Genomic DNA, 26,135 nt, shown 5'->3' on the forward strand with positions numbered 1-26,135 from the left:
ATTCTGGGAGGATGGAAGACTAGAAGGGGTTGTGCAGTGTTGGAGGAAGAAAAGGTGAGCTCTTCAGAGCTACTCGTGATATTAATATTTGTAAATTCAGGGAAGACAATGGCAAACATACGCAGAGTTGACTCACTGCACAACTGGGCAGATGCACTGTTTATTCAGGGTTTGGTCACTCACTGTGTAACTCTACAGATACACTGTTTATTCAGGGTATGATCACTAACTGTGTAAGTGTACAGGTACGCTGTTAATTCAGGCTACAGTCACTCACTGTGTAACTGTGCAGATACATTTTTTATTCAGGGTACGGTCACTCACTGTGGAACTGTGCAGATACACTGTTTATTCAGGGTATGGTCACTCACTGTGTAACTGTGCAGATACACTGTTTATTCAGGGTATGATCACTCACTGTGTAACTGTACAGATACAGTGTTTATTCAGGGTATGGTCACTCACTGTGTAACTGTGCAGATACACTGTTTATTCAGGGTATGGTCACTCACTGTGTAACTGTACAGATACACTGTTTATTCAGGGTATGGTCACTCACTGTGTAACTGTGCAGATACACTGTTTATTCAGGGTATGATCACTCACTGTGTAACTGTGCAGATACATTGTTTATTCAGCATATGGTCACTCACTGTGTAACTGTGCAGATACACTGTTCAGGGTATGGTCACTCACTGTGTAACTGTGCAGATACACTGTTTATTCAGGGTATGATCACTGACTGTGAAACTGTACAGATACACTGTTTATTCAGGGTATGGTCACTCACTGTGTAACTGTGCAGATACACTGTTTATTCAGGGTATGGTCACTCACTGTGTAACTGTGCAGATACACTGTTTATTCAGGGTATGATCACTCACTGTGTAACTGTACAGATACACTGTTTATTCAGGGTATGGATACTCACTGTGTAACTGTGCAGATACACTGTTTATTCAGGGTATGGTCACTCACTGTGTAACTGTGCAGATACACTGTTTATTCAGGGTACGGTCACTCACTGTGTAACTGTACAGATACACTGTTTATTCAGGGTATGGTCACTCACTGTGTAACTGTGCAGATACACTGTTTATTCAGGGTATGATCACTCACTGTGTAACTGTGCAGATACACTGTTTATTCAGGGTATGGCCGCTCACTGTGGAACTGTGCAGATACACTGTTTATTCAGGGTATGGTCACTCACTGTGTAACTGTGCAGATACACTGTTTATTCAGGGTATGGTCACTCACTGTGTAACTGTGCAGATACACTGTTTATTCAGGGTATGATCACTCACTGTGTAACTGTGCAGATACATTGTTTATTCAGCATATGGTCACTCACTGTGTAACTGTGCAGATACACTGTTCAGGGTATGGTCACTCACTGTGTAACTGTGCAGATACACTGTTTATTCAGGGTATGATCACTGACTGTGAAACTGTACAGATACACTGTTTATTCAGGGTATGGTCACTCACTGTGTAACTGTGCAGATACACTGTTTATTCAGGGTATGGTCACCCACTGTGTAACTGTGCAGATACATTGTTTATTCAGCATATGGTCACTCACTGTGTAACTGTACAGATACACTGTTTATTCAGGGTATGGATACTCACTGTGTAACTGTGCAGATACACTGTTTATTCAGGGTATGGTCACTCACTGTGTAACTGTGCAGATACCCTGTTTATTCAGGGTATGATCACTCACTGTGTAACTACAGATACACTGTTTATTCAGGGTATGATCACCATGTGTGTAACTGTGCAGATACACTGTTTATTCAGGGTACGGTCACTCACTGTGTAACTGTACAGATACACTGTTTATTCAGGGTATGGTCACTCACTGTGTAACTGTGCAGATACACTGTTTATTCAGGGTATGATCACTCACTGTGTAACTACAGATACACTGTTTATTCAGGGTATGGCCGCTCACTGTGTAACTGTACAGATACACTGTTTATTCAGGGTATGATCACTCACTGTGTAACTGTACAGATACACTGTTTATTCAGGGTATGGATACTCACTGTGTAACTGTGCAGATACACTGTTTATTCAGGGTATGATCACTCACTGTGGAACTGTGCAGATACACTGTTTATTCAGGGTATGGTCACTCACTGTGTAACTGTGCAGATACACTGTTTATTCAGGGTATGATCACTCACTGTGTAACTGTACAGATACAGTGTTTATTCAGGGTATGGTCACTCACTGTGTAACTGTGCAGATACACTGTTTATTCAGGGTATGGTCACTCACTGTGTAACTGTGCAGATACACTGTTTATTCAGGGTATGATCACTCACTGTGTAACTGTGCAGATACATTGTTTATTCAGCATATGGTCACTCACTGTGTAACTGTGCAGATACACTGTTCAGGGTATGGTCACTCACTGTGTAACTGTGCAGATACACTGTTTATTCAGGGTATGATCACTGACTGTAAAACTGTACAGATACACTGTTTATTCAGGGTATGGTCACTCACTGTGTAACTGTGCAGATACACTGTTTATTCAGGGTATGGTCACTCACTGTGTAACTGTGCAGATACACTGTTTATTCAGGGCATGGTCACTCACTGTGTAATTGTGCAGATACATTGTTTATTCAGCATATGGTCACTCACTGTGTAACTGTGCAGATACACTGTTCAGGGTATGGTCACTCACTGTGTAACTGTGCAGATACACTGTTTATTCAGGGTATGATCACTGACTGTGAAACTGTACAGATACACTGTTTATTCAGGGTATGGTCACTCACTGTGTAACTGTGCAGATACACTGTTTATTCAGGGTATGGATACTCACTGTGTAACTGTGCAGATACACTGTTTATTCAGGGTATGGTCACTCACTGTGTAACTGTGCAGATACACTGTTTATTCAGGGTATGATCACTGACTGTGAAACTGTACAGATACACTGTTTATTCAGGGTATGGTCACTCACTGTGTAACTGTGCAGATACACTGTTTATTCAGGGTATGGTCACCCACTGTGTAACTGTGCAGATACATTGTTTATTCAGCATATGGTCACTCACTGTGTAACTGTACAGTTACACTGTTTATTCAGGGTATGGTCACTCACAGTGTAACTGTACAGATACACTGTTTATTCAGGGTATGGTCACTCACTGTGTAACTGTGCAGATACACTGTTTATTCAGGGTACGGTCACTCACTGTGTAACTGTGCAGATATACTGTTTATTCAGGGTACGGTCACTCACTGTGTAACTGTGCAGATACACTGTTCAGGGTATGGTCACTCACTGTGTAACTGTGCAGATACACTGTTTATTCAGGGTATGGTCACTCACTGTGTAACTGTGCAGATACACTGTTTATTCAGGGTATGGTCACTCACTGTGTAACTGTGCAGATACACTGTTTATTCAGGGTATGGTCACTCACTGTGTAACTGTGCATATACACTGTTTATTCAGGGTACGGTCACTCACTGTGTAACTGTGCAGATACACTGTTTATTCAGGGTATGGTCACTCACTGTGTAACTGGACAGATACACTGTTTATTCAGGGTATGGATACTCACTGTGTAACTGGACAGATACACTGTTTATTCAGGGTATAGATACTGACTGTGTAACTGGACAGATACCCTGTTCAGGGTATGGTCACTCACTGTGTAACTGTACAGATACACTGTTTATTCAGGGTATGGATACTCACTGTGTAACTGTGCAGATACAGTGTTCAGGGTATGGTCACTCACTGTGTAACTGTACAGATACACTGTTTATTCAGGGTATGGATACTCACTGTGTAACTGTGCAGATACACTGTTTATTCAGGGTATGGTCACTCACTGTGTAACTGTGCAGATACCCTGTTTATTCAGGGTATGGTCACTCATGGTGTAACTGTACAGATACACTGTTTATTCAGGGTATGGTCACTCACTGTGTAACTGTACAGATACACTGTTTATTCAGGGTATGGATACTCACTGTGTAACTGTGCAGATACACTGTTTATTCAGGGTATGTTCACTCACTGTGTAACTGTGCAGATACCCTGTTTATTCAGGGTATGGTCACTCATGGTGTAACTGTGCAGATACACTGTTTATTCAGGGTATGATCACTCACTGTGTAACTACAGATACACTGTTTATTCTGGGTATGGTCACTCACTGTGTAACTGTACAGATACACTGTTTATTCAGGGTATGGCCGCTCACTGTGTAACTGTACAGATACACTGTTTATTCAGGGTATGATCACTCACTGTGTAACTGTGCAGATACACTGTTTATTCAGGGTATGGCCGCTCACTGTGTAACTGTACAGATACATTGTTTATTCAAGGTATGGTCACTCACTGTGTAACTGTACAGATACAGTGTTTATTCAGGGTATGGTCACTCACTGTGTAACTGTGCAGATACACTGTTTATTCCGGGTATGATCGCTCACTGAGTAACTGTACAGATACACTGTTTATTCAGGGTATGGTCACTCACTGAGTAACTGTGCAGATACATTGTTTATTCAGGGTATGGTCACTCACTGTGTAACTGTACAGATACACTGTTTATTCAGGGTATGGTCGCTCACTGTGTAACTGTGCAGATACACTGTTTATTCAGGGTGTGGTCACTCACTGAGTAACTGTGCAGATACACTGTTTATTCAGGGTACGGTCACTCACTGTGTAACTGTACAGATACACTGTTTATTCAGGGTATGGATACTCACTGTGTAACTGTGCAGATACACTGTTTATTCAGGGTATGGTCACTCACTGTGTAACTGTGCAGATACACTGTTTATTCAGGGTACGGTCACTCCCTGTGTAACTGTACAGATACACTGTTTATTCAGGGTATGGTCGCTCACTGTGTAACTGTGCAGATACACTGTTTATTCAGGGTATGGTCACTCACTGTGGAACTGTGCAGATACACTGTACAGGGTATGGTCACTCACTGTGTAACTGTACGGATACAATGTTTATTCTGGGTATGATCGCTCACTGAGTAACTGTGCAGATACACTGTTTATTCAGGGTATGGATACTCACTGTGTAACTGTACAGATACACTGTTTATTCAGGGTATGGATACTCACTGTGTAACTGTGCAGATACACTGTTTATTCAGGGTATGATCACTCACTGTGTAACTGTACAGATACACTGTTTATTCAGGGTATGGTCACTCACTGTGTAACTGTACAGATACACTGTTTATTCAGGGTATGGCCGCTCACTGTGTAACTGTACAGATACACTGTTTATTCAGGGTATGATCACTCACTGTGTAACTGTACAGATACATTGTTTATTCAAGGTATGGTCACTCACTGTGTAACTGTGCAGATACACTGTTTATTCAGGGTATGGTCACTCACTGTGTAACTGTGCAGATACACTGTTTATTCAGGGTATGGATACTCACTGTGTAACTGTGCAGATACACTGTTCAGGGTATGGTCACTCACTGTGTAACTGTACAGATACACTGTTTATTCAGGGTATGGTCACTCACTGTGTAACTGTACAGATACACTGTTTATTCAGGATATGGATACTCACTGTGTAACTGTGCAGATACACTGTTTATTCAGGGTATGGTCACTCACTGTGTAACTGTGCAGATACACTGTTTATTCAGGGTACGGTCACTCACTGTGTAACTGTGCAGATACACTGTTTATTCAGGGTACGGTCACTCACTGTGTAACTGTGCAGATACACTGTTTATTCAGGGTATGGTCACTCACTGTGTAACTGTGCAGATACACTGTTTATTCAGGGTATGGAAACTCACTGTGTAACTGTGCAGATACACTGTTTATTCAGGGTATGGATACTCACTGTGTAACTGTGCAGATACACTGTTCAGGGTATGGTCTCTCACTGTGTAACTGTGCAGATACACTGTTTATTCAGGGTATGGTCACTCACTGTGTAACTGTACAGATACACTGTTTATTCAGGGTATGGTCACTCACTGTGTAACTGTACAGATACATTGTTTATTCAAGGTATGGTCACTCACTGTGTAACTGTACAGATACACTGTTTATTCAGGGTATGGATACTCACTGTGTAACTGGACAGATACACTGTTTATTCAGGGTATGGTCACTCACTGTGTAACTGGACAGATACACTGTTTATTCAGGGTATGGTCACTCACTGTGTAACTGGCCAGATACACTGTTTATTCAGGGTATGGTCACTCACTGTGTAACTGTGCAGATACACTGTTTATTCAGGGTATGGTCACTCACTGTGTAACTGGACAGATACACTGTTTATTCAGGGTATGGATACTCACTGTGTAACTGTACAGATACACTGTTTATTCAGGGTATGGTCGCTCACTGAGTAACTGTGCAGATACACTGTTTATTCAGGGTATGGATACTCACTGTGTAACTGTACAGATACACTGTTTATTCAGGGTATGATCACTCACTGTGTAACTACAGATACACTGTTTATTCAGGGTATGGCCGCTCACTGTGTAACTGTACAGATACACTGTTTATTCAGGGTATGATCACTCACTGTGTAACTGTACAGATACACTGTTTATTCAGGGTATGGATACTCACTGTGTAACTGTGCAGATACACTGTTTATTCAGGGTATGATCACTCACTGTGGAACTGTGCAGATACACTGTTTATTCAGGGTATGGTCACTCACTGTGTAACTGTGCAGATACACTGTTTATTCAGGGTATGATCACTCACTGTGTAACTGTACAGATACAGTGTTTATTCAGGGTATGGTCACTCACTGTGTAACTGTGCAGATACACTGTTTATTCAGGGTATGGTCACTCACTGTGTAACTGTGCAGATACACTGTTTATTCAGGGTATGATCACTCACTGTGTAACTGTGCAGATACATTGTTTATTCAGCATATGGTCACTCACTGTGTAACTGTGCAGATACACTGTTCAGGGTATGGTCACTCACTGTGTAACTGTGCAGATACACTGTTTATTCAGGGTATGATCACTGACTGTAAAACTGTACAGATACACTGTTTATTCAGGGTATGGTCACTCACTGTGTAACTGTGCAGATACACTGTTTATTCAGGGTATGGTCACTCACTGTGTAACTGTGCAGATACACTGTTTATTCAGGGCATGGTCACTCACTGTGTAATTGTGCAGATACATTGTTTATTCAGCATATGGTCACTCACTGTGTAACTGTGCAGATACACTGTTCAGGGTATGGTCACTCACTGTGTAACTGTGCAGATACACTGTTTATTCAGGGTATGATCACTGACTGTGAAACTGTACAGATACACTGTTTATTCAGGGTATGGTCACTCACTGTGTAACTGTGCAGATACACTGTTTATTCAGGGTATGGATACTCACTGTGTAACTGTGCAGATACACTGTTTATTCAGGGTATGATCACTCACTGTGGAACTGTGCAGATACACTGTTTATTCAGGGTGTGGTCACTCACTGAGTAACTGTGCAGATACACTGTTTATTCAGGGTACGGTCACTCACTGTGTAACTGTACAGATACACTGTTTATTCAGGGTATGGATACTCACTGTGTAACTGTGCAGATACACTGTTTATTCAGGGTATGGTCACTCACTGTGTAACTGTGCAGATACACTGTTTATTCAGGGTACGGTCACTCCCTGTGTAACTGTACAGACACACTGTTTATTCAGGGTATGGTCGCTCACTGTGTAACTGTGCAGATACACTGTTTATTCAGGGTATGGTCACTCACTGTGGAACTGTGCAGATACACTGTACAGGGTATGGTCACTCACTGTGTAACTGTACGGATACAATGTTTATTCTGGGTATGATCGCTCACTGAGTAACTGTGCAGATACACTGTTTATTCAGGGTATGGATACTCACTGTGTAACTGTACAGATACACTGTTTATTCAGGGTATGGATACTCACTGTGTAACTGTGCAGATACACTGTTTATTCAGGGTATGATCACTCACTGTGTAACTGTACAGATACACTGTTTATTCAGGGTATGGTCACTCACTGTGTAACTGTACAGATACACTGTTTATTCAGGGTATGGCCGCTCACTGTGTAACTGTACAGATACACTGTTTATTCAGGGTATGATCACTCACTGTGTAACTGTACAGATACATTGTTTATTCAAGGTATGGTCACTCACTGTGTAACTGTGCAGATACACTGTTTATTCAGGGTATGGTCACTCACTGTGTAACTGTGCAGATACACTGTTTATTCAGGGTATGGATACTCACTGTGTAACTGTGCAGATACACTGTTCAGGGTATGGTCACTCACTGTGTAACTGTACAGATACACTGTTTATTCAGGGTATGGTCACTCACTGTGTAACTGTACAGATACACTGTTTATTCAGGATATGGATACTCACTGTGTAACTGTGCAGATACACTGTTTATTCAGGGTATGGTCACTCACTGTGTAACTGTGCAGATACACTGTTTATTCAGGGTACGGTCACTCACTGTGTAACTGTGCAGATACACTGTTTATTCAGGGTACGGTCACTCACTGTGTAACTGTGCAGATACACTGTTTATTCAGGGTATGGTCACTCACTGTGTAACTGTGCAGATACACTGTTTATTCAGGGTATGGAAACTCACTGTGTAACTGTGCAGATACACTGTTTATTCAGGGTATGGATACTCACTGTGTAACTGTGCAGATACACTGTTCAGGGTATGGTCTCTCACTGTGTAACTGTGCAGATACACTGTTTATTCAGGGTATGGTCACTCACTGTGTAACTGTACAGATACACTGTTTATTCAGGGTATGGTCACTCACTGTGTAACTGTACAGATACATTGTTTATTCAAGGTATGGTCACTCACTGTGTAACTGTACAGATACACTGTTTATTCAGGGTATGGATACTCACTGTGTAACTGGACAGATACACTGTTTATTCAGGGTATGGTCACTCACTGTGTAACTGGACAGATACACTGTTTATTCAGGGTATGGTCACTCACTGTGTAACTGGCCAGATACACTGTTTATTCAGGGTATGGTCACTCACTGTGTAACTGTGCAGATACACTGTTTATTCAGGGTATGGTCACTCACTGTGTAACTGGACAGATACACTGTTTATTCAGGGTATGGATACTCACTGTGTAACTGTACAGATACACTGTTTATTCAGGGTATGGTCGCTCACTGAGTAACTGTGCAGATACACTGTTTATTCAGGGTATGGATACTCACTGTGTAACTGTACAGATACACTGTTTATTCAGGGTATGATCACTCACTGTGTAACTACAGATACACTGTTTATTCAGGGTATGGCCGCTCACTGTGTAACTGTACAGATACACTGTTTATTCAGGGTATGATCACTCACTGTGTAACTGTACAGATACACTGTTTATTCAGGGTATGGATACTCACTGTGTAACTGTGCAGATACACTGTTTATTCAGGGTATGATCACTCACTGTGGAACTGTGCAGATACACTGTTTATTCAGGGTATGGTCACTCACTGTGTAACTGTGCAGATACACTGTTTATTCAGGGTATGATCACTCACTGTGTAACTGTACAGATACAGTGTTTATTCAGGGTATGGTCACTCACTGTGTAACTGTGCAGATACACTGTTTATTCAGGGTATGGTCACTCACTGTGTAACTGTGCAGATACACTGTTTATTCAGGGTATGATCACTCACTGTGTAACTGTGCAGATACATTGTTTATTCAGCATATGGTCACTCACTGTGTAACTGTGCAGATACACTGTTCAGGGTATGGTCACTCACTGTGTAACTGTGCAGATACACTGTTTATTCAGGGTATGATCACTGACTGTAAAACTGTACAGATACACTGTTTATTCAGGGTATGGTCACTCACTGTGTAACTGTGCAGATACACTGTTTATTCAGGGTATGGTCACTCACTGTGTAACTGTGCAGATACACTGTTTATTCAGGGCATGGTCACTCACTGTGTAATTGTGCAGATACATTGTTTATTCAGCATATGGTCACTCACTGTGTAACTGTGCAGATACACTGTTCAGGGTATGGTCACTCACTGTGTAACTGTGCAGATACACTGTTTATTCAGGGTATGATCACTGACTGTGAAACTGTACAGATACACTGTTTATTCAGGGTATGGTCACTCACTGTGTAACTGTGCAGATACACTGTTTATTCAGGGTATGGTCACTCACTGTGTAACTTTGCAGATACACTGTTTATTCAGGGCATGGTCACTCACTGTGTAATTGTGCAGATACATTGTTTATTCAGCATATGGTCACTCACTGTGTAACTGTGCAGATACACTGTTCAGGGTATGGTCACTCACTGTGTAACTGTGCAGATACACTGTTTATTCAGGGTATGGATACTCACTGTGTAACTGTGCAGATACACTGTTTATTCAGGGTATGATCACTCACTGTGTAACTGTACAGATACACTGTTTATTCAGGGTATGGTCACTCACTGTGTAACTGTACAGATACACTGTTTATTCAGGGTATGGCCGCTCACTGTGTAACTGTACAGATACACTGTTTATTCAGGGTATGATCACTCACTGTGTAACTGTACAGATACATTGTTTATTCAAGGTATGGTCACTCACTGTGTAACTGTGCAGATACACTGTTTATTCAGGGTATGGTCACTCACTGTGTAACTGTGCAGATACACTGTTTATTCAGGGTATGGATACTCACTGTGTAACTGTGCAGATACACTGTTCAGGGTATGGTCACTCACTGTGTAACTGTACAGATACACTGTTTATTCAGGGTATGGTCACTCACTGTGTAACTGTACAGATACACTGTTTATTCAGGATATGGATACTCACTGTGTAACTGTGCAGATACACTGTTTATTCAGGGTATGGTCACTCACTGTGTAACTGTGCAGATACACTGTTTATTCAGGGTACGGTCACTCACTGTGTAACTGTGCAGATACACTGTTTATTCAGGGTACGGTCACTCACTGTGTAACTGTGCAGATACACTGTTTATTCAGGGTATGGTCACTCACTGTGTAACTGTGCAGATACACTGTTTATTCAGGGTATGGAAACTCACTGTGTAACTGTGCAGATACACTGTTTATTCAGGGTATGGATACTCACTGTGTAACTGTGCAGATACACTGTTCAGGGTATGGTCTCTCACTGTGTAACTGTGCAGATACACTGTTTATTCAGGGTATGGTCACTCACTGTGTAACTGTACAGATACACTGTTTATTCTGGGTATGGTCACTCACTGTGTAACTGTACAGATACATTGTTTATTCAAGGTATGGTCACTCACTGTGTAACTGTACAGATACACTGTTTATTCAGGGTATGGATACTCACTGTGTAACTGGACAGATACACTGTTTATTCAGGGTATGGTCACTCACTGTGTAACTGGACAGATACACTGTTTATTCAGGGTATGGTCACTCACTGTGTAACTGGCCAGATACACTGTTTATTCAGGGTATGGTCACTCACTGTGTAACTGTGCAGATACACTGTTTATTCAGGGTATGGTCACTCACTGTGTAACTGGACAGATACACTGTTTATTCAGGGTATGGATACTCACTGTGTAACTGTACAGATACACTGTTTATTCAGGGTATGGTCGCTCACTGAGTAACTGTGCAGATACACTGTTTATTCAGGGTATGGATACTCACTGTGTAACTGTACAGATACACTGTTTATTCAGGGTATGATCACTCACTGTGTAACTACAGATACACTGTTTATTCAGGGTATGGCCGCTCACTGTGTAACTGTACAGATACACTGTTTATTCAGGGTATGATCACTCACTGTGTAACTGTACAGATACACTGTTTATTCAGGGTATGGATACTCACTGTGTAACTGTGCAGATACACTGTTTATTCAGGGTATGATCACTCACTGTGGAACTGTGCAGATACACTGTTTATTCAGGGTATGGTCACTCACTGTGTAACTGTGCAGATACACTGTTTATTCAGGGTATGATCACTGACTGTAAAACTGTACAGATACACTGTTTATTCAGGGTATGGTCACTCACTGTGTAACTGTGCAGATACACTGTTTATTCAGGGTATGGTCACTCACTGTGTAACTGTGCAGATACACTGTTTATTCAGGGCATGGTCACTCACTGTGTAATTGTGCAGATACATTGTTTATTCAGCATATGGTCACTCACTGTGTAACTGTGCAGATACACTGTTCAGGGTATGGTCACTCACTGTGTAACTGTGCAGATACACTGTTTATTCAGGGTATGATCACTGACTGTAAAACTGTACAGATACACTGTTTATTCAGGGTATGGTCACTCACTGTGTAACTGTGCAGATACACTGTTTATTCAGGGTATGGTCACTCACTGTGTAACTTTGCAGATACACTGTTTATTCAGGGCATGGTCACTCACTGTGTAATTGTGCAGATACATTGTTTATTCAGCATATGGTCACTCACTGTGTAACTGTGCAGATACACTGTTCAGGGTATGGTCACTCACTGTGTAACTGTGCAGATACACTGTTTATTCAGGGTATGGATACTCACTGTGTAACTGTGCAGATACACTGTTCAGGGTATGGTCTCTCACTGTGTAACTGTGCAGATACACTGTTTATTCAGGGTATGGTCACTCACTGTGTAACTGTACAGATACACTGTTTATTCAGGGTATGGTCACTCACTGTGTAACTGTACAGATACATTGTTTATTCAAGGTATGGTCACTCACTGTGTAACTGTACAGATACACTGTTTATTCAGGGTACGGTCACTCACTGTGTAACTGTACAGATACACTGTTTATTCAGGGTATGGATACTCACTGTGTAACTGTGCAGATACACTGTTTATTCAGGGTATGGTCACTCACTGTGTAACTGTGCAGATACACTGTTTATTCAGGGTACGGTCACTCCCTGTGTAACTGTACAGATACACTGTTTATTCAGGGTATGGTCGCTCACTGTGTAACTGTGCAGATACACTGTTTATTCAGGGTATGGTCACTCACTGTGGAACTGTGCAGATACACTGTACAGGGTATGGTCACTCACTGTGTAACTGTACGGATACAATGTTTATTCTGGGTATGATCGCTCACTGAGTAACTGTGCAGATACACTGTTTATTCAGGGTATGGATACTCACTGTGTAACTGTACAGATACACTGTTTATTCAGGGTATGGATACTCACTGTGTAACTGTGCAGATACACTGTTTATTCAGGGTATGATCACTCACTGTGTAACTGTACAGATACACTGTTTATTCAGGGTATGGTCACTCACTGTGTAACTGTACAGATACACTGTTTATTCAGGGTATGGCCGCTCACTGTGTAACTGTACAGATACACTGTTTATTCAGGGTATGATCACTCACTGTGTAACTGTACAGATACATTGTTTATTCAAGGTATGGTCACTCACTGTGTAACTGTGCAGATACACTGTTTATTCAGGGTACGGTCACTCACTGTGTAACTGTACAGATACACTGTTTATTCAGGGTATGGTCACTCACTGTGTAACTGTGCAGATACACTGTTTATTCAGGGTATGATCACTCACTGTGTAACTGTGCAGATACATTGTTTATTCAGCATATGGTCACTCACTGTGTAACTGTGCAGATACACTGTTCAGGGTATGGTCACTCACTGTGTAACTGTGCAGATACACTGTTTATTCAGGGTATGATCACTGACTGTGAAACTGTACAGATACACTGTTTATTCAGGGTACGGTCACTCACTGTGTAACTGTACAGATACACTGTTTATTCAGGGTATGGTCGCTCACTGTGTAACTGTGCAGATACACTGTTTATTCAGGGTATGGTCACTCACTGTGGAACTGTGCAGATACACTGTACAGGGTATGGTCACTCACTGTGTAACTGTACGGACACAATGTTTATTCCGGGTATGATCGCTCACTGAGTAACTGTGCAGATACACTGTTTATTCAGGGTATGGATACTCACTGTGTAACTGTACAGATGCACTGTTTATTCAGGGTATGGATACTCACTGTGTAACTGTACAGATACACTGTTTATTCAGGGTATGATCACTCACTGTGTAACTGTACAGATACATTGTTTATTCAAGGTATGGTCACTCACTGTGTAACTGTGCAGATACACTGTTTATTCAGGGTATGGTCACTCACTGTGTAACTGTGCAGATACACTGTTTATTCAGGGTATGGATACTCACTGTGTAACTGTGCAGATACACTGTTCAGGGTATGGTCACTCACTGTGTAACTGTACAGATACACTCTTTATTCAGGGTATGGTCACTCACTGTGTAACTGTACAGATACACTGTTTATTCAGGGTATGGATACTCACTGTGTAACTGTGCAGATACACTGTTTATTCAGGGTATGATCACTCACTGTGTAACTGTACAGATACACTGTTTATTCAGGGTATGGTCACTCACTGTGTAACTGTACAGATACACTGTTTATTCAGGGTATGGCCGCTCACTGTGTAACTGTACAGATACACTGTTTATTCAGGGTATGATCACTCACTGTGTAACTGTACAGATACATTGTTTATTCAAGGTATGGTCACTCACTGTGTAACTGTGCAGATACACTGTTTATTCAGGGTATGGTCACTCACTGTGTAACTGTGCAGATACACTGTTTATTCAGGGTATGGATACTCACTGTGTAACTGTGCAGATACACTGTTCAGGGTATGGTCACTCACTGTGTAACTGTACAGATACACTGTTTATTCAGGGTATGGTCACTCACTGTGTAACTGTACAGATACACTGTTTATTCAGGGTATGGATACTCACTGTGTAACTGTGCAGATACACTGTTTATTCAGGGTATGGTCACTCACTGTGTAACTGTGCAGATACACTGTTTATTCAGGGTACGGTCACTCACTGTGTAACTGTGCAGATACACTGTTTATTCAGGGTACGGTCACTCACTGTGTAACTGTGCAGATACACTGTTTATTCAGGGTATGGTCACTCACTGTGTAACTGTGCAGATACACTGTTTATTCAGGGTATGGAAACTCACTGTGTAACTGTGCAGATACACTGTTTATTCAGGGTGTGGATACTCACTGAGTAACTGTGCAGATACACTGTTCAGGGTATGGTCTCTCACTGTGTAACTGTACAGATACACTGTTTATTCAGGGTATGGTCACTCACTGTGTAACTGTACAGATACATTGTTTATTCAAGGTATGGTCACTCACTGTGTAACTGTACAGATACACTGTTTATTCAGGGTATGGTCACTCACTGTGTAACTGTACAGATACACTGTTTATTCAGGGTATGGATACTCACTGTGTAACTGGACAGATACACTGTTTATTCAGGGTATGGTCACTCACTGTGTAACTGGACAGATACACTGTTTATTCAGGGTATGGTCACTCACTGTGTAACTGGCCAGATACACTGTTTATTCAGGGTATGGTCACTCACTGTGTAACTGTGCAGATACACTGTTTATTCAGGGTATGGTCACTCACTGTGTAACTGGACAGATACACTGTTTATTCAGGGTATGGATACTCACTGTGTAACTGTACAGATACACTGTTTATTCAGGGTATGGTCGCTCACTGAGTAACTGTGCAGATACACTGTTTATTCAGGGTATGGATACTCACTGTATAACTGTACAGATACACTGTTTATTCAGGGTATGGTCACTCACTGTGTAACTGTACAGATACACTGTTTATTCAGGGTATGGATACTCACTGTGTAACTGTGCAGATACACTGTTTATTCAGGGTATGGTCACTCACTGTGTAACTGGACAGATACACTGTTTATTCAGGGTATGGAAACTCACTGTGTAACTGGACAGATACACTGTTTATTCAGGGTTAGGATACTCACTGTGTAACTGTGCAGATACACGGTTTATTCAGGGTATGGTCACTCACTGTGTAACTGTGCAGATACCCTGTTCAGGGTTTGGTCACTCACTGTGTAACTGTACAGATACACTGTTTATTCAGGGTATGGATACTCACTGTGTAACTGTTCAGATACACTGTTTATTCAGGGTATGGTCACTCACTGTGTAACTGTACAGATACAGTGTTTATTCAGGGTATGGTCACTCACTATGTAACTGTACAGATACACTGTTTATTCAGGGTGTGGTCACTCACTGTGTAACTGTGCAGATAAACCGTTTATTCAGGGTATGGATACTCACTGTGTAACTGTACAGATACACTGCTTATTCAGGGTATGATAAATCACTGTGTAACTGTACAGATACAGTGTCTATTCAGGGTATGGTCACTCACTGTGTAACTGTACAGATACACTGTTTATTCAGGGTGTGGTCACTCACTGTGTAACTGTGCAGATACACTGTTTATTCAGGGTATGGTCACTCACTGTGTAACTGTGCAGATACACTGTTTATTCAGGGTATGTTCACTCACTGTGTAACTGTACAGATACACTGTTTATTCAGGGTACGGTCACTCACTGTGTAACTGCACAGATACACTGTTTATTCAGGGTACGGTCACTCACTGTGTAACTGTACAGATACACTGTTTATTCAGGGTATGGTCACTCACTGTGTAACTGTGCAGATACACTGTTTATTCAGGGTGTGGTCACTCACTGTGTAACTGTGCAGATACAGTGTTTATTCAGGGTATGGTCGCTCACTGAGTAACTGTGCAGATACAGTGTTTATTCAGGGTATGGTCACTCACTGTGTAACTGTACAGATACACTGTTTGTTCAGGGTGTGGTCACTCACTGTGTAACTGTACAGATATACTGTTTATTCAGGGTATGGTCACTCACTGTGTAACTGTACAGATATACTGTTTATTCAGGGTATGGTCACTCACTGTGTAACTGGACAGATACATTGTTTATTCAGGGTATGGTCACTCACTGTGTAACTGTACAGATACACTGTTTATTCAGGGTATGGTCACTCACTGTGTAACTGTACAGATACACTGTTTATTCAGGGTATGGTCACTCACTGTGTAACTGGACAGATACAGTGTTTATTTTAGCTATGGTCACTCACTGTGTAACTGTACAGATACATTGTTTATTCAGGGTATGGTCACTCACTGTGTAACTGTGCAGATGAACCGTTTATTCAGGGTACGGTCACTCACTGTGTAACTGTACAGATACACTGTTTATTCAGGGTATGGTCACTCACTGTGTAACTGTGCAGATACACTGTTTATTCAGGGTATAGTCACTCACTGTGTAACTGTGCAGATACACTGTTTATTCAGGGTATGGATACTCACTGTGTAACTGTGCAGATACACTGTTTATTCAGGGTATGGTCACTCACTGTGTAACTGTGCAGGTACACTGTTTATTCAGGGTACGGTCACTCCCTGTGTAACTGTACAGATACACTGTTTATTCAGGGTATGGTCGCTCACTGTGTAACTGTGCAGATACACTGTTTATTCAGGGTATGGTCACTCACTGTGGAACTGTGCAGATACACTGTACAGGGTATGGTCACTCACTGTGTAACTGTACGGACACAATGTTTATTCCGGGTATGATCGCTCACTGAGTAACTGTGCAGATACACTGTTTATTCAGGGTATGGATACTCACTGTGTAACTGTACAGATGCACTGTTTATTCAGGGTATGGATACTCACTGTGTAACTGTACAGATACACTGTTTATTCAGGGTATGATCACTCACTGTGTAACTGTACAGATACATTGTTTATTCAAGGTATGGTCACTCACTGTGTAACTGTGCAGATACACTGTTTATTCAGGGTATGGTCACTCACTGTGTAACTGTGCAGATACACTGTTTATTCAGGGTATGGATACTCACTGTGTAACTGTGCAGATACACTGTTCAGGGTATGGTCACTCACTGTGTAACTGTACAGATACACTCTTTATTCAGGGTATGGTCACTCACTGTGTAACTGTACAGATACACTGTTTATTCAGGGTATGGATACTCACTGTGTAACTGTGCAGATACACTGTTTATTCAGGGTATGGTCACTCACTGTGTAACTGTGCAGATACACTGTTTATTCAGGGTACGGTCACTCACTGTGTAACTGTGCCGATACACTGTTTATTCAGGGTACGGTCACTCACTGTGTAACTGTGCAGATACACTGTTTATTCAGGGTATGGTCACTCACTGTGTAACTGTGCAGATACACTGTTTATTCAGGGTATGGATACTCACTGTGTAACTGTGCAGATACACTGTTTATTCAGGGTATGGATACTCACTGTGTAACTGTGCAGATACACTGTTCAGGGTATGGTCTCTTACTGTGTAACTGTGCAGATACACTGTTTATTCAGGGTATGGTCACTCACTGTGTAACTGTACAGATACACTGTTTATTCAGGGTATGGTCACTCACTGTGTAACTGTACAAATACATTGTTTATTCAAGGTATGGTCACTCACTGTGTAACTGTACAGATACACTGTTTATTCAGGGTATGGTCACTCACTGTGTAACTGTACAGATACACTGTTTATTCAGGGTATCTATACTCACTGTGTAACTGGACAGATACACTGTTTATTCAGGGTATGGTCACTCACTGTGTAACTGGACAGATACACTGTTTATTCAGGGTATGGTCACTCACTGTGTAACTGGACAGATACACTGTTTATTCAGGGTATGGTCACTCACTGTGTAACTGTGCAGATACACTGTTTATTCAGGGTATGGTCACTCACTGTGTAACTGGACAGATACACTGTTTATTCAGGGTATGGATACTCACTGTGTAACTGTACAGATACACTGTTTATTCAGGGTATGGTCGCTCACTGAGTAACTGTGCAGATACACTGTTTATTCAGGGTATGGATACTCACTGTGTAACTGTACAGATACACTGTTTATTTAGGGTATGGTCACTCACTGTGTAACTGTACAGATACACTGTTTATTCAGGGTATGGATACTCACTGTGTAACTGTGCAGATACACTGTTTATTCAGGGTATGGTCACTCACTGTGTAACTAGACAGATACACTGTTTATTCAGGGTATGGATACTCACTGTGTAACTGGACAGATACACTGTTTATTCAGGGTATGGATACTCACTGTGTAACTGTACAGATACACTGTTTATTCAGGGTATGGTCACTCACTGTGTAACTGTACAGATACAGTGTTTATTCAGGGTATGGTCACTCACTGTGTAACTGTACAGATACACTGTTTATTCAGGGTGTGGTCACTCACTGTGTAACTGTGCAGATAAACCGTTTATTCAGGGTATGGATACTCACTGTGTAACTGTACAGATACACTGCTTATTCAGGGTATGATCACTCACTGTGTAACTGTACAGATACAGTGTTTATTCAGGGTATGGTCACTCACTGTGTAACTGTACAGATTCACTGTTTATTCAGGGTATGGTCACTCACTGTGTAACTGTGCAGATACACTGTTTATTCAGGGTACGGTCACTCACTGTGTAACTGTACAGATACACTGTTTATTCAGGGTGTGGTCGCTCACTGTGTAACTGTGCAGATACAGTGTTTATTCAGGGTATGGTCGCTCACTGAGTAACTGTGCAGATACAGTGTTTATTCAGGGTATGGTCACTCACTGTGTAACTGTACAGATACACTGTTTGTTCAGGGTGTGGTCACTCACTGTGTAACTGTACAGATATACTGTTTATTCAGGGTATGGTCACTCACTGTGTAACTGGACAGATACATTGTTTATTCAGGGTATGGTCACTCACTGTGCAACTGGACAGATACATTGTTTATTCAGGGTATGGTCACTCACTGTGTAACTGTACAGATACACTGTTTATTCAGGGTGTGGTCACTCACTGTGTAACTGTACAGATATACTGTTTATTCAGGGTATGGTCACTCACTGTGTAACTGGACAGATACATTGTTTATTCAGGGTATGGTCACTCACTGTGTAACTGTGCAGATACACTGTTTATTCAGGGTATGGTCACTCACTGAGTAACTGTGCAGATACAGTGTTTATTCAGGGTATGGTCACTCACTGTGTAACTGTACAGATACACTGTGTATTCAGGGTATGGTCACTCACTGTGTAACTGTACAGATACACTGTTTATTCAGGGTATGGTCACTCACTGTGTAACTGGACAGATACAGTGTTTATTTTAGCTATGGTCACTCACTGTGTAACTGGACAGATACATTGTTTATTCAGGGTATGGTCACTCACTGTGTAACTGTGCAGATACACTGTTTATTCAGGGTATGGTCACTCACTGAGTAACTGTGCAGATACACTGTTTATTCAGGGTATGGATACTCACTGTGTAACTGTGCAGATACATTGTTTATTCAGGGTATGGTCACTCACTGTGTAACTGTGCAGATACACTGTTTATTCAGGGTATGGATACTCACTGTGTAACTGTACAGATACACTGTTTATTCAGGGTATGGTCACTCACTGTGTAACTGTACAGATACACTGTTTATTCAGGGTATGGTCACTCACTGTGTAACTGTACAGATACACTGTTTATTCAGGGTATGGTCACTCACTGTGTAACTGTGCAGATACCCTGTTTATTCAGGGTATGGTCACTCACTGTGTAACTGTGCAGATACAGTGTTTATTCAGGGTATGATCACTCACTGTGTAACTGTGCAGATACACTGTTTATTCAGCATATGGTCACTCACTGTGTAACTGTGCAGATACACTGTTTATTCCGGGTATGATCACTCACTGTGTAACTGTACAGATACACTGTTTATTCAGGGTACGGTCACTCACTGTGTAACTGTACAGATACACTGTTTATTCAGGGTATGGTCACTCACTGTGTAACTGTGCAGATACACTGTTTATTCAGGGTATGGTCACTCACTGTGTAATTGTACAGATACAGTGTTTATTCAGGGTATGGATACTCACTGTGTAACTGGACAGATACCCTGTTCAGGGTATGGTCACTCACTGTGTAACTGTACAGATACACTGTTTATTCAGGGTATGGTCACTCACTGTGTAACTGTACAGATACACTGTTTATTCAGGGTATGGTCACTCACTGTGTAACTGTGCAGATACACTGTTTATTCAGGGTATAGTCACTCACTGTGTAACTGTGCAGATACACTGTTTATTCAGGGTATGGTCGCTCGCTGTGTAACTGTGCAGATACACTGTTCAGGGTATGATCACTCACTGTGTAACTGTACAGATACACTGTTTATTCAGGGTATGGATACTCACTGTGTAACTGTACAGATACACTGTTTATTCAGGGTATGGATACTCACTGTGTAACTGTACAGATTCACTGTTTATTCAGGGTGTGGTCACTCACTGTATAACTGTGCAGATACACAGTTTATTCAGGGTATGATCACTCACTGTGTAACTGTGCAGATCAACCGTTTATTCAGGGTATGGATACTCACTGTGTAACTGTACAGATACACTGTTTATTCAGGGTATGGTCACTCACTGTGTAACTGTACAGATACACTGTTTATTCAGGATATGGTCTCTCACTGTGTAACTGTGCAGATACACTGTTTATTCAGGGTGTGGTCACTCACTGTATAACTGTGCAGATACACTGTTTATTCAGGGTATGATCACTCACTGTGTAACTGTGCAGATAAACCGTTTATTCAGGGTATGGATACTCACTGTGTAACTGTACAGATACACTGTTTATTCAGGGTATGATCACCATCTGTGTAACTGTGCAGATACACTGTTTATTCAGGGTATGGTCACTCACTGTGTAACTGTGCAGATACACTGTTTATTCAGGGTATGGTCACTCACTGTGTAACTGTACAGATACACTGTTTATTCAGGGTATGATCACTCACTGTGTAACTGTGCAGATACCCTGTTTATTCAGGGTATGGTCACTCACTGTGTAACTGTGCAGATACACTGTTTATTCAGGGTATGGTCACTCACTGTGTAACTGGACAGATACAGTGTTTATTCAGGGTATGGATACTCACTGTGTAACTGTGCAGATACACTGTTCAGGGTATGGTCACTCACTGTGTAACTGTACAGATACACTGTTTATTCAGGGTATGGTCACTCACTGTGTAACTGTACAGATACATTGTTTATTCAAGGTATGGTCACTCACTGTGTAACTGTGCAGATACACTGTTTATTCAGGGTATGGTTACTCACTGTGTAACTGTGCAGATACACTGTTTATTCAGGGTATGGTCACTCACTGTGTAATTGTACAGATACAGTGTTTATTCAGGGTATGGATACTCACTGTGTAACTGTACAGATACACTGTTTATTCAGGGTACGGTCACTCACTGTGTAACTCTACAGATACACTGCTTATTCAGGGTATGGTCACTCACTGTGTAACTGTGCAGATACACTGTTTATTCAGGGTATGGTCACTCACTGTGTAACTGTGCAGATACACTGTTTATTCAGGGTATGGTCACTCACTGTGTAACTGTGCAGATACACTGTTTATTCAGGGTATGGATACTCACTGTGTAACTGTGCAGATACACTGTTTATTCAGGGTATGGATACTCACTGTGTAACTGTGCAGATACATTGTTTATTCAGGGTATGGTCACTCACTGTGTAACTGCGCAGATACACTGTTTATTCAGGGTATGGATACTCACTGTGTAACTGTACAGATACACTGTTTATTCAGGGTATGGTCACTCACTGTGTAACTGTACAGATACACTGTTTATTCAGGGTATGGTCACTCACTGTGTAACTGTGCAGATACACTGTTTATTCAGGGTATGGTAACTCACTGTGTAACTGTGCAGATACAGTGTTTATTCCGGGTATGATCACTCACTGTGTAACTGTACAGATACACTGTTTATTCAGGGTACGGTCACTCACTGTGTAACTGTGCAGATACACTGTTTATTCAGGGTATGGTCACTCACTGTGTAACTGTGCAGATACACTGTTTATTCAGGGTATGGTCACTCACTGTGTAACTGTACAGATACACTGTTTATTCAGGGTATGGTCACTCACTGTGTAACTGTACAGATACACTGTTTATTCAGGGTATGGTCACTCACTGTGTAACTGTACAGATACACTGTTTATTCAGGGTATGGTCACTCACTGTGTAACTGTGCAGATACAGTGTTTATTCAGGGTACGGTCACTCACTGTGTAACTGTACAGATACACTGTTTATTCTGGGTATGGTCACTCACTGTGTAACTGTACAGATACACTGTTTATTCAGGGTATGGTCACTCACTGTGTAACTGTGCAGATACAGTGTTTATTCAGGGTATGGTCACTCACTGTGTAACTGTGCAGATACACTGTTTATTCAGGGTATGGTCAATCACTGTGTAACTGTGCAGATACAGTGTTTATTCAGGGTATGGTCACTCACTGTGTAACTGTGCAGATACAGTGTTTATTCAGGGTATGGTCACTCACTGTGTAACTGTACAGATACACTGTTTATTCAGGGTATGGTCACTCACTGTGTAACTGTGCAGATACACTGTTTATTCAGGGTACGGTCACTCACTGTGTAACTGTGCAGATACACTGTTTATTCAGGGTATGGTCACTCACTGTGTAACTGTGCAGATACACTGTTTATTCAGGGTATGGTCACTCACTGTGTAACTGGACAGATACACTGTTTATTCAGGGTATAGTCACTCACTGTGTAACTGGACAGATCCAGTGTTTATTCAGGGTATGGTCACTCACTGTGTAACTGGACAGATACAGTGTTTATTCAGGGTCTGGTCACTCACTGTGTAACTGTGCAGATACAGTGTTTATTCAGGGTATGGTCACTCACTGTGTAACTGTACATGGTCACTATTTATTCAGGATATGGGTCGCTTATTGTGTAACTACAGAAACAGTGTTTATTCAAGATAATTCCACTCACAATGTAACTGTACACAGTCACTTTTTATTTAGGGAAGTGGTCACTCACCGTGTAGCTGTTGGAAGCTTTTGAGAGGTCCTCACTATATTAATGTTAGTAAATTCAGAAAGATTATGGCAAAATTGGTAGAGGTGACTCACTGTGCAACTGTGTAGATACACTGTTTATCCAGGGTCAGGATCACTCATTGTGTAACTGTACACAGTTACTGTTTATTCGGAGTAGGGGTGACCAACTGTGTAACTGTACGGAATCACCATTTATTCAGGGTCAGGATCACCTTGTAACAATTAAATTGTGAGTTATCCAATAGGCGATGTGAGAGAACAGTTAATCTGGCACTATAAAATTTATGCAGGTGCTGTTGTGATTAGTTAAAGGCTCTATCTCAGCTTGCATGGATTATGTTGTACTTTATCTAACTGTTTTGTGGAAAAAGTTACACACCAAAGCATAAGGGACTTGAGATTTTGTTTTGTAACATGCTCAGTTACACTTGTGTAAGGTCGTGTATAAATAACCTAAAAGTCAGGCAGTAACATTCAAAGGAGGTGGGCTATTTGCTGACGGATGAATTTTAACATTTCTTGTCGAAGCCAGGCCATGAGCTTTGGATTCTGACATCAGTGTATGATGAAGGAACAGTAATGATGGAACTGGCTGTGAGGATTGCATGTTCACTGTCAGCACCCAGTCAACAGAAAGCACATCATAGCAATACTAACTAAATATCAGTATTCCCCCGAATGTGAATCTTTGTAAGTGGAGCCCTCCTGTTCTCCACCACCTGGATGGATTTTGTATGTACTTTAGCAGAACCTTCTCTTCATGCATTCAGTGGGTGGGATGGAGTCCTTAAGAGGGTCACATGTAAACTGGCCTGTGGGAGAGCTCAATTAACTGGTTTCATGTTGTTGCTGGTTTGTTTACTAAAACCTTTTCCTTTTGGCTCTCAGAAATGTGGAAATCTGCAGTGGGCCATAACGTCAAAGTGGAAGTAGAGAAGGATGGGGATGATTGGGAAACTGATCCTGACTTCGTTGTGAGTAATCCATTTTTGTTTCAATAAATTCCGAACTCTAAAGTAGTCTAGAAAACTCCCCGGAAATGAGATTGCCACACTGAATGGCCTTGTCCTATATTCTCTGTATACCTGAATTTTAAAGTTCCATCATTGAATCCTCCAGGTTTGAGTGAGAATATCTGGAGTGATGTAGGTCTAAAGCAGTTCATAACGTCATGGAGTATGACTCTGTTAACTGATTTGGTCCTATATCAGTCCAGGTCGTCTCACTCAAACCTGGAGGATTCAATGACAAACTTTGAAAGTCAGTCTTTATATAAAGTTGCAATAGAATGACTTCATCCTGTTCTCTGTCTGAGCTGGGCTTCGCTTCAGCAGCCAATGTAACTCTCGACATTCAGCCTTCCCTGGCAGGGCAGTTGATTATTCAGTCTGAAGCTGAGTTACAGACAAAGAGGATGCCATGTTGAATCGTTGGTGATTGTTGGGTTAGCCCTGCTCATCGACATAATGCCATTCGTCTTCCTGCACTCAGGAAAATTCTTGCTCCTTTGTTTCTCCCCCTGGTGGAAGTTCTTGTCTGTGAATGTAGGTTGGGATAGGGACAGGAGTGAGCATGTAGCTCTGTGTGGTGGAAGAGTCTTCCTGCACTGAATTCTTTGGCTCTTACGTTGTAAAAGATCACAAAGCAGGACACTGGATATCTGGAGAGCTATGTTCCCTGCAAGGAACTAACACCTTCAGTGGTGGGGAGCTGCTAACATTTGGAAAGTAAACTGGAAAAGATAGAAAACAACAAAAAGGTCAGGTGGAAAGTCTGTTCACCCCATGCATAAGAAGAGGGAAAATGTTGAGCTGGAGTGTGGAGTGTGGGTGGCATTAGCAATTTCATGACTTATTCGTCTCTCTGATAGTCCACCTTTCATTTCCTTTGTGTCCCTGTCTATTTACTGGTGTGTGTGTCTCTCTGTGTCTGTGTGTGAGTTGACTGTGTGTGTGTCTGTCTGTGAGGGTGTGTGTGTGTGTTGAGTGTGTGTGTATGGTTTGAGATCATGGGTATGTGTATTT

General features: G+C 41.5%; 1 protein-coding gene across 2 annotated transcripts in view; it reads left to right on the forward strand.

Moving 5' to 3' along the window:
• LOC140466930 (hematopoietic lineage cell-specific protein-like) overlaps window positions 1-26,135 on the forward strand; it is a 76,863-nt gene that overhangs the window by 6,888 nt on the left and 43,840 nt on the right. For both annotated transcript variants that reach the window (XM_072562785.1, XM_072562786.1), the window contains exon 2: window positions 25,000-25,085. In XM_072562785.1, coding sequence (XP_072418886.1) covers window positions 25,002-25,085 — 84 coding nt within the window. In that variant the 5' untranslated portion in view covers window positions 25,000-25,001. The remainder of the gene's footprint in view (window positions 1-24,999; window positions 25,086-26,135) is intronic.

This window comes from Chiloscyllium punctatum, chromosome 44 (genome assembly GCF_047496795.1).
Source record: "Chiloscyllium punctatum isolate Juve2018m chromosome 44, sChiPun1.3, whole genome shotgun sequence".
Classification (NCBI taxonomy): domain Eukaryota; kingdom Metazoa; phylum Chordata; class Chondrichthyes; order Orectolobiformes; family Hemiscylliidae; genus Chiloscyllium; species Chiloscyllium punctatum.